The sequence below is a fragment of the Lepidochelys kempii genome, chromosome 4, assembly GCF_965140265.1.
Source record: "Lepidochelys kempii isolate rLepKem1 chromosome 4, rLepKem1.hap2, whole genome shotgun sequence".
In the NCBI taxonomy this organism is placed as follows: domain Eukaryota; kingdom Metazoa; phylum Chordata; order Testudines; family Cheloniidae; genus Lepidochelys; species Lepidochelys kempii.
Window position 1 is genome coordinate 13029379 of NC_133259.1, and position 17612 is coordinate 13046990.

Consider the following 17612-nt stretch of genomic DNA (forward strand, 5'->3'; position numbering starts at 1 on the left):
AGGGTGGCTTAATGGGGTGGGTTGCATCTAGATTATGAACAAAGCCTGTGCAACTGATACAAGATATTACCAAGTCACAAGCCTCAACTAGCGAGGAACTGAAACTAGGCGAGACTTAGTGTGTGACATTACTGTGGACGATGATGAAAAACCAAGTCTTTGAAAAGCATAAAGGAACAGTAATCTCATCACCCGCAAACCCCATCCAGTGAAATTGGGATTGGGCTGAGCAAGTTTGGATGATTGGTCTGTCCTGAGTATTGTATCATGGTAGCTTAAAACCAACAGAAGTTTTAAAGTAAGTTAGATGTTTTGTGGTAACCAAGTGACCTTTGCAGAGTCTCTCCTCCAAATGATACAGCTTTTAAAAAAGTGATGGGTTCATCATGCTCGAGTGGGTAACTAGGTTTATTCCTCTTCTACTTCCTCCCCCATGTAACCTTCTGGGCTGACCCCCGGTGAAATCTGCAGAAGAATCCAAGGGTATATCTAGGCTATGGACACTCTACTGGTGTAGGCTGCAACTACAGCGACCGAAGGGTTTTTTTTGTAGGTGCAGAAACACCAGCTCCCCGAATGACATTCGCTACGTCAATGGAAGTGCTCTTCTGTCCGCATAGCTGTGTCTCTGCTGGGGGTTAGGTTGGGGGGGGGGGGGGGGAGGCGGAGTGTTTTTCACATCCCTGACTGATGTAACTTAAGTGTAGACCAAGCCTCTGTCCCACTTTCCACAGGGACTTGAGAGCCTGTTTTATTGAAAATCAATGAAACTTAGGCCTGGTCTACACTTAACTTATACTGGCATAGCTATGGTGGTCAGGGATGTGTAAAAACCAAACCCCCCCCCCCCAAACACTCCCCAGTGCCGTAGCTAGGCCAACAGAACCCCCACTCTAGACACAGCTGTGCTGACAGAAGAGGGCGGGGAGGTGGTGGCAGAACAGTGGCAGGAAAAACTCCTCCTGTGGGCGTATACTCCATCTACGCCGGGGGGCTCTGCCTTAGCCTTTGCCTCTACTAAGTCACTGGAGAGGAGATGTAGGCTCCTAAATCACAGGCACTTTTGAAAATGTTACCTCCAGGCTTCTTTGTACAGAGGTTGCCTTAAAGTTTCAAATGCCTCTTTCTTCCTCTTTTATGATCACCCTGCCCATGTGGTCTTGTCTCCTTCTACGGGATCTACACACATTAGCCTGGCTAGGGGTGTCACTGCTGTTTTCACTAACTCCTCTGCAGCACTCTGTTTATTCTTTTATGATTAAATTAGCAGGTGTTTACCTGCTCTGTCATCTGCCCACTCACTCATGCAAAAATCCTCAACTGTCAAAAGTTAGATTAAGAATAAGTTGCTGAGTGTGACAGATGTGCCTCATGCTCATCTGTGCTTCTTGCTCAGTCAGGTCAGTAGTAGTTTTCACGCACAGGTTGCTAGATACTGATGATAATGCAATATTGTGTTTCAGTGAATTAATTAAGCAACATGCTGGGGGTGGGAGTTGGGAACAATATTTAAAGATTATCGTTCATCCTTTAAAAGAAAAGGGAGTAGTCCTATGTTTATGCATCTGAATCGATAACCTGGTACGCAGAAGGGAAGGCAATGGTAGTTTCAAATCAAGTTTTTGCCATTTCATTTTCTCCTTTTATAACTCTTAAGGGAGGACCAACATGCATAAGCAGAAACCAAAGTCAGTGTAAGACAAAATATGGGTATTATGGTATCAGAACTAAGCTATGGGGAGGACTACCCAGTCCCTGTTGGTACTCTACACACCAAACCCAGAACATCCTCAAATTAATCTGTGCAAAAAATGTCAAGTCTGTAAGCATCATTCCACCTGTGGGGAAAACCCCACGCATGAAATCACAGGGGCAGTCATTGCTATGTAAAATAGTTAAAGCACACTACAACTTTCTGAGATGCCACTTGCAAACGGGCACTCATATTTTTAGGTATTTCTATTTCTTTCACAGGTGTACAAAAGCGGGGGCTCTGCCTTTTATACTCTCTACTCTGAATCTAAAACTCAGTTTCCCTCTCCCTGTCCCCAGGTCATTCCTTTCTGTGGTCTTGTCCTCAGGCATATGAACATTCTCCCTCTCCCCCCCTCCCTCAGCTACAGTCTCAAAATGTTGCTTATCAAAGTTATTTGCGGGTTATAATAGTCTTGATTTTTAATTTCTACTTCTATAAGATTCTTTTCTTGTGATTGGGTGTGTCAGCAGTTGTATTACACTGGTGCTGGGTCACACATCTGCTGTAAGGCAGTTTATTGCCATTGGAATCCAGTACAGTACACTTTGGGTCTGGCTAGAGGTAATGGATATGCTACCGTGTGAGAGATCAAAGTCCGCATCCTATCTTGCCTTTTGATCTCTGGGGCAGGTGCAAGTACCGCTGATGTGCCGTTTTGGAAGGAGGGGGACAATGTTCCATGCAACTACTATAGTGTGTAGTATTGGAAGATGTGGATAGGCAATGCTCTAGAGGGCTGTTAATTATTTCCCTAGGCTGGAAGGTGCTGCATGGTACAGGTCATGACCGAAAGAGGAACAGGACTGTTCTAGGGCGGAGTGCTGTACCTTACTCTGAAGTGTTTCATGACCATCTATTCCAACCCTCTGCTTATGGTTAAAGAAACACTGTCAGTGTCTCTAGATCCAAAAATATAACTAATGAGAATAAATCTCACGTTGCCTGCCTACCTACTTTATATATCAGATACAGCCAATCCAGTGACCTGCTTCAATGTGGAAGCAGTTCTCCACGATGATCAGGAAGGCTATTTCCCCCTTCTATGCAGCACTATGCAATTGGTTATGTGAATTATGGTTTTCCCCCTTTCATCTTTCTCTGAAGTGTGAGATATTGGCTTACAATGTTGGATCTAAACATCTCACATTCATATGCAGCGTGGTAGGAAGACCCCATTTCTTCCACTTCAAACACTGAATGAACTCTGAATGAGAGCTCCCCTTGGAGGAAGTGACAGGAGGAAAGGAGTCTGGGGGAAGAGCAACCGGTGATCCTTTTTGCTTTGTGCCATTCAGCCAATGCGCTGCATTGTAGATACACTCCCTAGTCTGAGAAATGTGTATAGAGGGTGGTAGTATCCATATGCTAAATTACATTTATCATGCATCTCTGGCTACTTTACCTGCACGCTGCTCCTTAATCCATCTCCACTGGGACTACTGCTAATATCCCAGTGCATGGCAACTTCAAATATCTACTGTATTAAAAACAAATTCTACCAGCTATTGAACTTTTTTTCTACTGAGATAGGACCCCTTCCCTGCTCCATGCCACTCCCCGCCTCAAAGTCACACTGGAATGAGGTGCAGGATGAGATGCATTTAGTCCTGCCCCAGTGCCAGGTATAGGGTCCAAGAGTGGGTGAGGGACTAAAAGGGCTAGTTTATACAAGTGGAAAGGGGAAGTTCCCAGTTTGCTTATGGGGTGGGCAGCACTATTTGTCTCTAGCTCTGAAATATGGAATATCATGACCTAGCAGAACTTCTTAAAATAACATTATGTATAGAAAAATTTACTTTAGGTTGTTTTCCCCGAGATGGACGGTTAACAAAAGGAGTCTCTCTACAGTATTTAAAACTAACAATAGGTGTGTGGGCTCTGTTGGGCCTTATTTGGGATGACCAGCATGACTCTCTCTTGGCTGTCTCCCTTGGCGTATGTGGCTATTCCCACTGTATGCCAATAAAAGATACAATACCTCTCTCTCTATGTCTTGTGTTTACTTCTCTACATCCTGCTCTTTTAGAACTCCAGATTGCGGCTAGTATTCTAGTCCAAGACACAGATTACAAAACTATGAGAACCTTTATTATGAATCTTTAACAGTATCATATATTTTAAGCATCACATTTAATGGGGCCAAATCTACATATATTGGAATGATCACAACCATACAGAGTTTCTTTATTTTGTTAGCTTTTTCTCCTTGTCCTTCACTTTCTCAATCTTCTTTTCCTGACAGCGGATCATTGAAGACATTGCTGAAAATAGCATTGAGAATAGATCACTTGAATGCTGTGTATTGCTAGATCACATTGAGCAGAAAACAACTCAAGCATCAGGTATTGACACCTACAGCTTATACAGCCAGCCAGCCAGCATATTACACAGGCAATGCTCTGTGTTTGCTGTGCCCTAAAGAAAACAAATGTGGCTTCCACTTTAGTAGGCTGATGTTTTAGTACACAAAATAGGCCTAATAATAAATGGATATTCCCTCAGCTTGGCTATACAGCTGTTTCATTTGGACCCAATGGCCCGAATTCATTACTGTAAGAAAGTAAATGGGGAAAACTCTATTGATTTCAAAGTTACTTTTTATGGGTTGTATTGAAATTGATTGAATTTTAAGTGACTCTGGGCCAATGTTTGTAAGGTGGCGTTTGTTCTAATGCACATATGAGGGGTTATTTTAGTTCTGTATCTTTTATACAGCTGAGGTATAATACGTTACTGTTACAGAAAACTTGCTGGTGTATCAAGTGGAAGTTAAATTAGAGCAAATACTGAAGGGAGATATGACCATTTACACGAGCTGGCCCAAACTTTTCCCTGCTCGGTTTTTGTTTTATATAAATAATTTCATTAGAGTTTTATCAAACAAATTCCCATCATTCATGACTTTCACATAATTATATGATGAGTGGAAGCATTCATCTTCCAGGTCCATAAGCACAGAAGTGAAGGGGAAAGGGAAGATAATCAGAATATGGAGTAAGGAAAAAATGCTGACGACAAAAGGAATTTCAGCACCCAGTGGTCTGCAGTCACTGAAGTTGATAGGAGTTTAGCTGGTTTCAGTGCGAGTGGGAGCAGGATCAGGGCCTAATATGTCAGCTGTGATCAGTGGGCTGGCTGAGACTGCAGGATTTCCCTGTTTTAGAAAAAGGAATAACTGTGGAGGATCAGCTATGGTTGTGTGGTCACTGCTGGTAAACGGTGATTTTGTTTTTAAATGAAGACTTCTATAAACAGAATAGCTTTCAATTTCCCTGAAGGGTCAACAGCTCCATAAAAATCCCATTTAATTGGTTACAGCAGCACATTACCGCACCCCTCAACAGCTGCCATGTTTGAAAGATTTAGGATCTCAGAGCTCATTAAAGGGCTGAGTACAGTACATTGTGGAGTTAATCTGTTTATTCTCCTAGGAGCTGGATAATGTGGAAGTGGCTATTAGTAAATCAGACACATCTAAACTGACAGGAATGGACAACTGTGGCCAGAGCTATGGCATGTACCACAGAGATACAGTGGAGACTCCAGTACATTTCAAAATAAATACCTGTGATTTCAATAGAATAAATTCCAGTACCTTGGTTTTTCATCTGTAACGTTTCCACCAGGTTTTGTAGGTTTTCCATCTTGTTCTGTAGCTTCCTGCATGTGCTCCCACTGGTTTCCACAGGCTGAGAAGCTATTGAGAAAATGATTAGTCACTATACTATTAGAGGTACCAAAATACATTATCAAACTAGTTGCTTTATATAGGAACCTTAAATTACACTTAGTTCTAAAATAAAGATTTCAAACAAATAGGATTACTTTGAATATCAAAGAGAAAATAAATGAGATGACAATGATTAACATCAGTTTTTGTAATGAATCATATTTCTATTTCAAGCAAGTCAATTTTTTTTAAATGCTATGTGGTTGTGTGAAGGGGGAAGGAGGAAAAAGTACTTTGTTAATAATAATATTTGTGCATAGAACTTTTCGTTAATAGATCTCAGAGCTCTTTTCACAAGAGGTCAGTATTATCCCCATTTTATAGATGGGGAAACTGAGGCACAGAACTGAAGTGACCTGCCCAAAGTCATCTAAGAGGCCAATAGCAGATATGGGGACAGAAGCCAGGTCTTCTCAGTTCCTGTACAGTGTTCCATCCCCTGGGCCACACTGCCTCTGTTTGACTTTGACTGAACACTGATGTTCAGAAATAGACTTGAAACGTAAGGATGTAACAGCAGTAAACCAATTAGTAGTTGGCTACTGTGGGATTCAGGTTGATCAGGAGGTGGACTATGGACTAGCCCAATTTAGCAGTTATAACAGCACATGCAAATCAATGCTTTACAACTACACAATCATAGTCCGTTTCACTCTGCGAATGTGGCTCCGGGGTAAACCACTTCTGGTCAGGAGCTGCACCATTCAGACCTGCTGCTCATTCTAAAATGAGGAGGGAAAGGGACAGGTAGATGGGGGCGGGGCAGAGATGCAGGCACACAGCTACATAGAAAAAGCATGGAATGTGGAACTTTTCATCTCTAGGTTACAGGTTTGAACTGAGCCAGGGCTGGCAGTGACTGAAAGTCATCCATGTCAGCTGGCTGGCTCACGGTCTGTGTGAAATAAATTGGTGGGTTATGTGCAATTGCAACTGCAGAGATGTCCACCCCACAAAATTCATCATTACACATGCAACTAATTACTTCCTGAGCAGAAAAGCCCCTTCAGGGTCAAGGCACATTGGTGGCGGAAGCTGGTGCGGTTCTGTGGATAAATGGACTTGCATTTGTCCGACTGGCCCCTGGCAATGAGTGTGGAAGTGTCATGTGCTTATGTGCACCCGCCTCCTAGTTTTTAAATAAACATGCAAAGTCTTGCAGGGTTAGCGCCTACTAGTGTGTTTCGTTGCTGCAGAGCCAGTCAGCCCCCCAGCAGGAGCACAGCAATGTGAGCATTCAGCGCAAGGAGCATTCAGCATGGCTATTTTTGCTAGGGCTCCTTTGAAAACACAGAGGAAAAAGCCGGAGGATTGCCACATGTACAAGAGAAAAACAACTGAGTGGGAAGTGTATTGTCAGGCTCCTAGGGGGAACTACAAATAGAGTAAGAAGAAAATGTAATAACTAACATATAGCTGGGGATCACTCCAAAGAGTTGTTTCGATCTGTTTTTTCACTGATGGCCCATTTATTTAGGGACTTTTTGATACGAGATTAATAAAGCACTCCAGGCAACCTGAGCCATTGGCAGGTGGCTGGTACACTAGTGTTAAAATACACACCCTTCTACCAGTGTAGTGGTGGGATGAAAAGTTTGTTACTTTTACTGAAGATTTTACACATATATAAAAATGAGAGAGTGAGAGAGAGAGATGTGGTTACATCAGTATTTCCACTAGGCCTTGGTATTTCTCAATACTTACCATAGGAAATCCCCTGACTATTGCAAATACCGAGACTAGTTAACTGCACATTTTATTTAATCAGATAAGGCAACTGACAAGTTTCTGGTTTAACTAGTAGGGGGTTCCATGGTTGAACTACCTATGCTTTTCCAAACTAGTTAGGGTCATTTCTGGGCAGGTGGATTAAGCTCTGTTCTACAAGGCATTCGTTTGGCTAAATCCTGAAAGCCTTTTTCCTCAGTCCTTAGGTAGGCAAAATTCCCACTGACTTCAATGGGATTGTGAAGGGATGAATGTATCCTTATTGCCAGACGGTAGAGGGATTAAAGCCCTTCATCACATAGGATAAAAGAACCTGCTTTGTCTCATAGCTTCCAGGCCTAGAGAAAAGAATCCTCCAGTTCTGGCCATTAAGATGTAGCCATAAAGGACCTAGCTAGACATCAGTTTTGGTGGTGGTTGATCTGTAAGGAGGCTATGTCCCTTTGGGATTTGCCTTGATGACAATTGATGATAAAGATGTGGAGATGTTTTGGGCTGGTTGGAAGATGCTGCGCTTTCTCCATGGACTAGGAAGAATAGAAAGGACTTGCAGTGAAGAGGAAGGTGAGGGTGGCTGGGTGGTGTTGGTGGCTTGAGGTCAGATGAGATGAACTGGTGGTCTCTTCTTGCCTTAAACTCTATGACTTTGACTTGGAACTGGTTGTCCTGCAACCAAGGAGTCAACATTTTTGTGTGTTTGCTCCTGATGAAAGAAGAATCATTTGCTTTTATCTCATTGCCAAAAGGGAGAACCAGGACTGCTTTCAAAAACAACCCCTCCACCCCCAAATAGCCCAACAACAACACACTTACCAAAGGAGACCCCTTCTTTTCCCCCCATCCCTGCAAGGAAGAGCTGTTTGCTTATCTCCTACTGAGGAAGGAATAGGACCGTCTCCCTGCCACAACAGGAATTTGCCAAAACTGTTCCCTGGCCGATGGAGAGAAGGAACGTGTTCATTTGAATTACCTTTTTGGTCATTTTTTTTTCCTCTTCAAGTGATCAGTGACTCCTTTCTTCCCAGGAATGTGGCAGCAAATTTCTTGTATGGAGTTTTGATTGGGTAATGACTTCACACTCTAGCCCTTCGTAAATTGTATATTGTTCTGACTTAATAAGGGAAGGTCGAACCTTCCAGAATTTTTAATGCTGTATTTCATTTTCAAATACATTTATCTCCCTTTTTCTATGTTCTGCATTGTCAAGTACTAGTTTAGTTTTAGAAGCACTTTACAGTTTAATGTATATACAGCCAGAGTGGCATTTTTACAAGCACTCAATGTTGGTCTAACTCTGCTGCCATTGAAGTCAATGAGAGTTGACTTGAATGGTTAGGCCAACACTGAACACTTTTGAAAATCTCACCCTAATTGTTTTCTTTCAGTTTTGTTAATGTTCAGGTAACTTCTCATGCAGCTTTAATGGGATATAGTATTTTTCTTCACTTTCCATCCTAAACTGGTACATAGTGTTAAGCATAGTCCCTGTTAAACGGCAGCTGTGATACATGTCAGAGTTTATACAATACAGGAGGAGAAATATGTCTTAATATGGATTGTCACAAGGTGGCCCTCCCTAAATGTGGAAGCATTTTGTCTTTTAAGTGCATGCAGTGTGAAGTGAGAAAATCAGTAATAACTGAGATGGATTTCAGTAAGCTGAGCAGGGTTGCGAACTCTAGAACACAGCTTTAAAATGGAACATCAAATACATTGGAACAAATGTGCATAATGGAATTATACTTACAAGAACTGGGAATGAAGGAGACATCTGTGTAAAAAGAAAAGGTCAACAATGTAATTTTGAGAATCACCCCTACTTTTATTGAGCGAAAGGGGAGGATTTAAATCGGGGGCGGAGGTGGAGGGGGAAACTACGGCTCATGGGGCGGATCCGGCTTGCCAGCCATTTTGAGCTGGCCCTCGAGTTCCTGCTGGGGAGATGGGTCTGGGGCTTGCCCTGCTGGGGCTGGCCCGCCCTCTGGCAGTCCAGCCGGGGAGTAGGGTCGGGGGCCGCTCCATGCGGCTCCCAGAAGCTGCGGAATGGTCGCCCTCTGGCTTCTACGCGCTCCAATGGCCCCCTCAGGTGCTCCAATGGGAGCTGCAGGGGCGGTGCTTGCAGAGGCAGCAGTGTGCAGAACTGCCTGGCCATGCCTCTATGTAGGAGATGGAGAAGGGACATGCCGCTGCTTCTGGAAGCTGCTTGAGGTAAGCGCCACTTGGCGCCTACACCCCTGAGCCTCTCCCCACGCCCCATCCCTCTGCCCCAGCCCTGATCCCCCTCCCACCCTTTGAACTCCTTGGTCCCAGCCCAGAGCACCCTCCTGCACCCCCAAACTCCTCATCCCCAGCCCCACACCAGAGCCTGCACCCCCAGCCGGAGCCCGCACCCCACTCCCCTGCCCCAGCTCAGAGCCCCCTTCCGCACCCTGAACTCCTAATTTCTGGCCCCACCCCAGAGCCCGCACCCCCAACCAGAGCCCTCACCCTCCACCTGTACCCCAACTCCAATTTTCTGACATTCATGGCCCGCCATACAATTTTTATTCCCAGATGTGGCCCTTGGGCCAAAAAGTTTGACCACCCCTGATTTAAATAGTTAAATATTAAAAAGGCAAGTATGAAAATAAATGTATTTCTGAACATTTAAAAACATTACCCTCATGAACCACATAACATAACATCTGTGTATGGTGGTGTAACTTCACTGGTCTCTGTAGAAATACAGTTGGGATGAATTTAGCCTATTGTTTGTAATTCACTACCGTAGTGATTAGGGGAGAGAAAAAAGCCAGCAGAGTCCTCTTGATTGGAAGAAGGGGCCATACTTACTTTTCCGGGCAGTTGTAGCTTCTGGTGAGCTACTCTTCCTCAAAGATGGTCTATGGTCTGCTGAGGTACTAGGGACAGCCTTCAGGTCATCTAGCGGAGCAGTTAACAGTGAGTGCACTGGAGACCTATCTTTGTATCTCTCCTCCTGGGAGAACTTCTTTGGGGAAGAGGCATAACGAGGAGCAGCAGTGAAGATGGATGGACTGGCTAGAAAATCGACAAAGTGCCATTTGAATAAGCGCTCATCTTCTACCCTTAATGTGAGTTCTGCTATGCAATCATTTCATAATTCTGTTCTCTTCATTGCATTTTTTAATTCTTCCCATTTTCCATCAGCAGTCAACATAGCAGCACCTACCCTCTATCTAAGAGAACAGAGGGTATAACTTCTTTGCAAGTCACATGCAGTATTGGTGCATGGATTGTCAACTGGAAGATGGCTTGTACCTTTTCCCTAGAAGAGTATGGCCAAGTGTATTTCTGCTGACTACTTGTGTCTGGCACCCTTGGAGAACACCTGATTTTCAACAATTCAGACAGGATTTTCAAGGTTGCTCACCAACCCAGTTCTTGCTTTACCTTCTGCCTAGCTACTTAGGAGAAGGCTTAGGACAATATTTTCAACATTGGGTGCCCAAAATTTATATGGAGGCATCTAAATAAAAATGACCTGATTGTAAGAGGTGCTGAGTAACCCTTACTCCAAATGAAGTCAATGGGAGGTGCCATTACTCAGCACCTCTGAAAATCCGGACCCTTATTTAGTTGCCTAAATATGGAATTAGAAGCCTAAATGTAGGCACCCAAGATTGAAAATGTTGCTTTGTAACTATGTAAGACCACTACTGTTAACAAATACCTTTTATGGAGATTTATTTTGTCAAGTGGAAGATATTCATGGAGAAAACCATAATAAACATAGTAATTTGCTGAAATCACTCTAAACTGGGAAAACAGCTAACTGGAAAGCCCTCCTCATCTTTTCAATTCTTAGTACATGTGCTGATGTCACTCTCAATAGAACTGACCTATTAACAGTAAAACACATATGATGAAGCACAGTGATAAGTGCTTTAGAGATTTTGTAAATAGCTCCTGCTAAGAGACACTTGTAAAACTTACCTATGAAAATACACTTCTCTATACAATTCTGCTCTGTCCCAAGCCATGCCTACTTGAAACATGCATTCTTTAGTGCAGCCTGGGAAAACTCACCAGGGGGTGTGAAAGACAGGGTAACGGTTTGGTCCTCAAGATCCGAAACATGTAAAGTTAAAGGCTCCCTGCAAGCAAAACAAGGGCAAGACTAGCATTCTATTCTGAAAGTGCCAGGCTGAGATTTCGTTAGAGTAGCTAATCTCCACAATGAGAAAGTGAAGAGTTAGCATGCATTCTAGAAGTCTCATACACATACATGAAGGTAAATGGTGTATACAGGGTTCAAATGGGTTTACTTGGAAGAATGAAAGAACCATTATGGCCTTCTCATGCATTTAATTCTCATGCAATTTTAGCATAATGTTAAAGCTAATGGTTCAGCCTCACACCTGGGTGTAGGTCAGTCCGTCACTGGGGAAAACTGTACAGGTGCAATGTGACCACAACCTCTCTCCCCACAGAGGAATGCTGGGGGGTGAGAAAGTGTAGCCCAGCAGAGGGTGATGTTGGCTGGAGAGGAGGAGATGCTCACATTGCTGAGAGATGTCAAAATGTACCACATTTAGTGAGCTGCCCCATATAGATATTTACGTGCCCTCCATAAACATAGTATCCGAGAGTCTCTACTGATGACTTGACTGCAACTTAAAGCTGCATGCCCCCAGCTATGTTAGTACCACAGTTTGAGTGCTTCGGGCTTGATCCAATGTCAGCTGAGGTCAATTTAAGTTTTTCCCACTGACTTCAGTGGGCTCTGAATCAGGCTCTTGTACAATATGGAGATTTCTGACTTTCGTATAGGTCCATATATTTAGAATACTGGGTGTAGTATGTTATATAAAAGGGTTAACATATATAATTGCAGTCAGCCCACAGAGCGGAAACAAAACAAATAGAATAGTAAGGAAAACACACCACACAAGCTCTACCAGGAGAGTAACCAGTGGCCCAAACCCTGAAGTCCTTGCTGAGGTTTTACTCCAGTCTTAATTCCCAGGGAGAGTTTTGCCTGCATAAGGATGGAGTAAAGACTAAGGTGCTGATCTTGCAGCGGGTTCCATGTGGACTGACTTCTGTGCCCAGGCGGGCCCTGCCAAAGTCAGTGTGGCACCAAGCAAAGATAGGGGTCAGTCTACAATGGAGACTGTCTTTGCCTGGGTACAGGGAGTCTGTCCACACAAAACAAATTGCAGGAGCAGGGTCTTACTGCGGACTTTAGGGTTAAACCCAGTCAGAAATACAATTGCCAGAGCTGTGCAGTAATCTTGCTGTAGAATTCACACTGTAAGTGGGGAGGATTGCACAGAGGCTAAATGAGTATAACTTCAGCATAGTGACATAAACAGGTGATGATGCTAACACAACAAAACATTGACATGAAAAGCTTATTTCAACGTTTATGCACCAGCTACTTCAGTGCTTTGGATATTGGCAGCATTTGAGTGGTAATCCTTTTCCATTTAACAGTGCTACTGTATAAATAGTACATGCAATAGTTGTTTTAATTAGGGCATACATTTTATGAAATGACAACGTAACAACACTGGTAGTTGTTCCATACATATGTCATAATGTTCTATGTAAGCAGTAATGACAAGCATTCTGTTTAAGATAAATTTACTATACACAATGGGCTACATGCATTCCTGGTGTAACAGTCATAGATTTACTCCTGGCTGTCTGTGGCACAGTGTATTTGATATAGAACTGTTCAGGTTCACATCTAGGTATGCTTTCCTGCTTTTGAGTTTTCCTTGTTTGAGGACTCTTATCTTACTAATAATAAGGCAGGTAGCATGCTATGAGACAGTGAGATCAACATGCATGCTCTGATGTCGGGGTTACATGAAGTATAGATATGTAGCAATTCAACTGCAATACACCCATTAAAAACAACAAAGTGGCTGGTTTTTTTGTACTCATGCATATTTATATTCATCAATCATTTTATCAAATAATAACCTACTGCTAATTATTTTCTCTTGACCTTTTGACAAAGACTGGTTATTTTATGGCAGCAAAAAAGGAAAAATTGAGGAAAAACTACTGCTTTGTCACAGAAAATAGATTGATGAATCTGGCCGGAAGGCTTTAAAAGATAAAAACATAGCCTATAAACCAGCACTGAGATTTTTAATTCAGTAGCAATGCATGGTGAATACTAGAACAGAGAAAGCAGATGATTGCATCAGTCATTTCATAGGATGATTCAGTGTATAGATTGAGAACAGGAGCTAGCAAACAGAGCTGTAAACAGGGGAGTTTGAGTGGGAGTTCTGTTGGAGGAGAAGGTATTTGTGTTTGTTTGGCTTTGTATTGGTAGTATTTGTATGTGTAGAGGCTTGTATGGGCTTTGTGCTGGGAGAGAAGCTGAGCCCTGATTAGGGGGCGGGGCTTCACTGACTAGGGGTCCTATAAAGGTAGCAGCCAGTCAGGCAGCAGCACAGACAGCTGCAGCAGCACAGGAGCTAGCAAACAGAGCTGTAAACAGGGGAGTTTGAGTGGGAGTTCTGTTGGAGGAGAAGGTATTTGTGTTTGTTTGGCTTTGTATTGGTAGTATTTGTATGTGTAGAGGCTTGTATGGGCTTTGTGCTGGGAGAGAAGCTGAACCCTGATTAGGGGGCGGGGCTTCACTGACTAGGGGTCCTATAAAGGTAGCAGCCAGTCAGGCAGCAGCACAGACAGCTGCAGCAGCACAGGAGCTAGCAAACAGAGCTGTAAACAGGGGAGTTTGAGTGGGAGTTCTGTTGGAGGAGAAGGTATTTGTGTTTGTTTGGCTTTGTATTGGTAGTATTTGTATGTGTAGAGGCTTGTATGGGCTTTGTGCTGGGAGAGAAGCTGAGCCCTGATTAGGGGGCGGGGCTTCACTGACTAGGGGTCCTATAAAGGTAGCAGCCAGTCAGGCAGCAGCACAGACAGCTGCAGCAGCACAGGAGCTTTCAAACAGAGCTGTAAACAGGGGAGTTTGAGTGGGAGTTCTGTTGGAGGAGAAGGTATTTGTGTTTGTTTGGCTTTGTATTGGTAGTATTTGTATGTGTAGAGGCTTGTATGGGCTTTGTGCTGGGAGAGAAGCTGAGCCCTGATTAGGGGGCGGGGCTTCACTGACTAGGGGTCCTATAAAGGTAGCAGCCAGTCAGGCAGCAGCACAGACAGCTGCAGCAGCACAGGAGCTTTCAAACAGAGCTGTAAACAGGGGAGTTTGAGTGGGAGTTTGAAAGCGGAGTTTGTCTTGTGGTGCTTGTGTGGGGTTTGGTTTTGCTGTGGGTGGTGGTGTTTTGGTGTGGTTTGTGTTTCCCAGATTAACAGGATTTAGGTGGGAAGGCTATGACAGATTCAGAGGTGGCAGTGGGAGTGACCCATGTAGCAGATGACACAATGAAGATGACTGGATGTGGAAGCTGTGGTATGTACATGATCCTGGAGGGGGCATCTGGTAAGAGTTTTGTCTGCATGAAATGCCGTCTGATAGAGCTGATGGAGGAAAAGATCAGAGGTTTGGAGATGCAGGTGGAAAGTCTGGTAGAGTTTAGGAAGGGGTTTGAGCAGATTATGGAGCAAAGACATGAGGTATCTGAAGGGAAAAGCTCAGACTTGCAGATGGAAGCAGGACTAGGGAATTCTGAGGGGAGACTGGGTGAGGAAAGCGGTCAGTGGAAGCATGTGACTAAAAGAACTAGGCAGAGGAAAAGACGGGCTAGTGAAGGAGAAATAGAGCTTCAGAATAGGTTTGCAGAGTTGGAAAATGAAGAAGGGGCTCAGCAGGTAGTCACTGAAGGTGACAGGGCAAGGAAGAAGAGAAGAGCGGTTAGTCCTATAGGAAAAGGGGAAGAGTTAATGGAGATTACACCAAATATGAGCCCCAGGAGGATACAGGATGGGTTAAAAAGGATTACAAGGGAGAATGGGAATGGAAAAAACTTGCAGCCAGAGGGAACAGGGGATAGACTGGAGAATAGCACCATCACTAGGAAAAGGCAGGTCTATGTGATTGGGGACTCTTTATTGAGAAGAATAGATAGGCCTGTAACCAGAGCTGATCCAGAAAATAGGAGGGTGTGCTGTCTTCCAGGTGCTAAGATACGGGATGTAGACCTGAGGTTAAAAAGGATTCTAAAGGGAGCGGGAAAGAATCCCCTAATTATTCTTCATGTGGGAACAAATGATACAGCTAGATTCTCACTGGAAAGTATTAAGGGAGACTATGTTAGGCTGGGGAGGACGCTTAAGGAAATTGAGGCTCAGGTGATCTTTAGTGGGATTCTGCCTGTTCCTAGAGAAGGGCAACAAAGGTGTGACAAGATTATGACTATCAATAGATGGCTTAGGCAGTGGTGCTATAAGGAGGGCTTTGGGATGTATGGCCATTGGGAGGCATTCATGGATAGAGGACAGTTCTCTCGGGATGGACTTCATCTGAGTAGGGAAGGAAATAGACTTCTAGGATGGAGGCTGGCACAACTGATTAAGAGAGCTTTAAACTAGGAATTTGGGGGAGATGGTTGGGAGATGTCCAGGTAATCTCCACGCCAGAATTTAGCATAGAGTGGAAAGAAAATGAAGTAAGAGTGGATACAGCTGTAGGTAGGAGGAAGGGCAGTGTAGATACAAGTCTAATAGGTTATACTGGTAGTAAAATAACCGTGCCTAATAGGGTACAGAATGTGAGTGAGGCCAAACAGCAAAAATTAAGATGTTTGTACACTAATGCAAGGAGCCTAGGTAACAAAATGGAGGAACTAGAGTTACTGGTGCAGGAAGTGAAACCAGATATTATAGGTATAACAGAGACCTGGTGGAATAGTAGTCATGACTGGGCTACAGGTATTGAAGGGTATGTGCTGTTTAGGAAAGACCGAAATAAAGGTAAAGGTGGTGGAGTAGCACTGTATATCAATGATGAGATAGAATGTAAAGAAATAAGAAGCGATGAAATGGATATGACTGAGTCTGTCTGGGCAACAATTAAATTGGGGAAGAAAACTATTAGAGCCTCCCCTGGGATAGTGCTTGGGGTGTGCTATAGACCGCCGGGATCTAATTTGGATATGGATAGAGCCCTTTTTAATGTTTTTAATAAAGTAAATACTAATGGAAACTGTGTGATCATGGGAGACTTTAACTTCCCAGATATAGACTGGAGGATGAGTGCTAGTAATAATAATAGGGCTCAGATTTTCCTAGATGCGATAGCTGATGGATTCCTTCAACAAGTAGTTGCTGAACCGACTAGAGGGGATGCCATTTTAGATTTGGTCTTGGCGAGTAATCAGGATCTCATAGAGGAAATGGTTGTAGGGGATAATCTTGGCTCAAGTGATCATGAGCTAATTCAGTTCAAACTGAATGGAAGGATTAACAAAAATAAATCTGCAACTAGGGTTTTTTATTTCAAAAGGGCTGACTTTCAAAAATTAAGGAAATTAGTTAGGGAAGTGGATTGGACTGAAGAATTTATGGGTTTAAAGGTAGAGGAGGCCTGGGATTATTTTAAATTAAAGCTGCAGAAGCTATCGGAAGCCTGCATCCCAAGAAAGGGGAAAAAATTCATAGGCAGGAGTTGTAGACCAAGCTGGATGAGCAAGCATCTTAGAGAGGTAATTAAGAAAAAGCAGAAAGCATATAGGGAGTGGAAGAAGGGAGGGATCAGTAAGGAAAGCTACCTTATTGAGGTCAGAATATGTAGGGATAAAGTGAGACAGGCTAAAAGTCAAGTAGAGTTGGACCTTGCAAAGGGAATTAAAACCAATAGTAAAAGGTTCTATAGTCATATAAATAGGAAGAAAACAAAGAAAGAAGAAGTGGGACCGCTAAAAACTGAGGATGGAGTGGAGGTCAAGGATAATCTAGGCATGGCCCAATATCTAAACAAATACTTTGCCTCAGTCTTTAATAAGACTAAAGAGGATCTTAGGGATAATGGTAGCATGATAAATGGGAATGAGGATATGGAGGTAGACATCACCATATCTGAGGTAGAAGCGAAACTCAAACAGCTTAATGGGGCTAAATCGGGGGGCCCAGATAATCTTCATCCAAGAATATTAAAAGAATTGGCACAAGAAATTGCAAGCCCATTAGCAAGAATTTTTAATGAATCTGTAAATTCAGGGGTTGTACCATATGATTGGAGAATTGCTAACATAGTTCCTATTTTTAAGAAAGGGAAAAAAAGTGATCCAAGTAATTATAGGCCTGTTAGTTTGACATCTGTAGTATGCAAGGTCTTGGAAAAAATTTTGAAGGAGAAGGTAGTTAAGGACATTGAAGTCAATGGTAAATGGGACAAAATACAACATGGTTTTACAAAAGGTAGATCGTGCCAAACCAACCTGATTTCCTTCTTTGAGAGAGTAACAGATTTTTTAGATAAAGGAAACGCAGTGGATCTAATTTATTTAGATTTTAGTA

The 17612-nt window shown here is 43.2% G+C and overlaps 1 protein-coding gene across 1 annotated transcript in view; it reads right to left on the bottom strand.

The window, feature by feature from the left end:
• Positions 1–3940: 3940 nt before the first annotated feature.
• The window catches only part of CCDC158 (coiled-coil domain containing 158), a 62593-nt gene continuing 48921 nt past the window's right edge, over positions 3941–17612 (bottom strand). Inside the window, exons 21-25 of the mRNA XM_073340430.1 lie at positions 11262–11329; positions 10047–10253; positions 8962–8985; positions 5352–5453; positions 3941–4017 (exon numbers count right to left, since the gene is read on the bottom strand). Coding sequence (XP_073196531.1) covers positions 3941–4017; positions 5352–5453; positions 8962–8985; positions 10047–10253; positions 11262–11329 — 478 coding nt within the window. The remainder of the gene's footprint in view (positions 4018–5351; positions 5454–8961; positions 8986–10046; positions 10254–11261; positions 11330–17612) is intronic.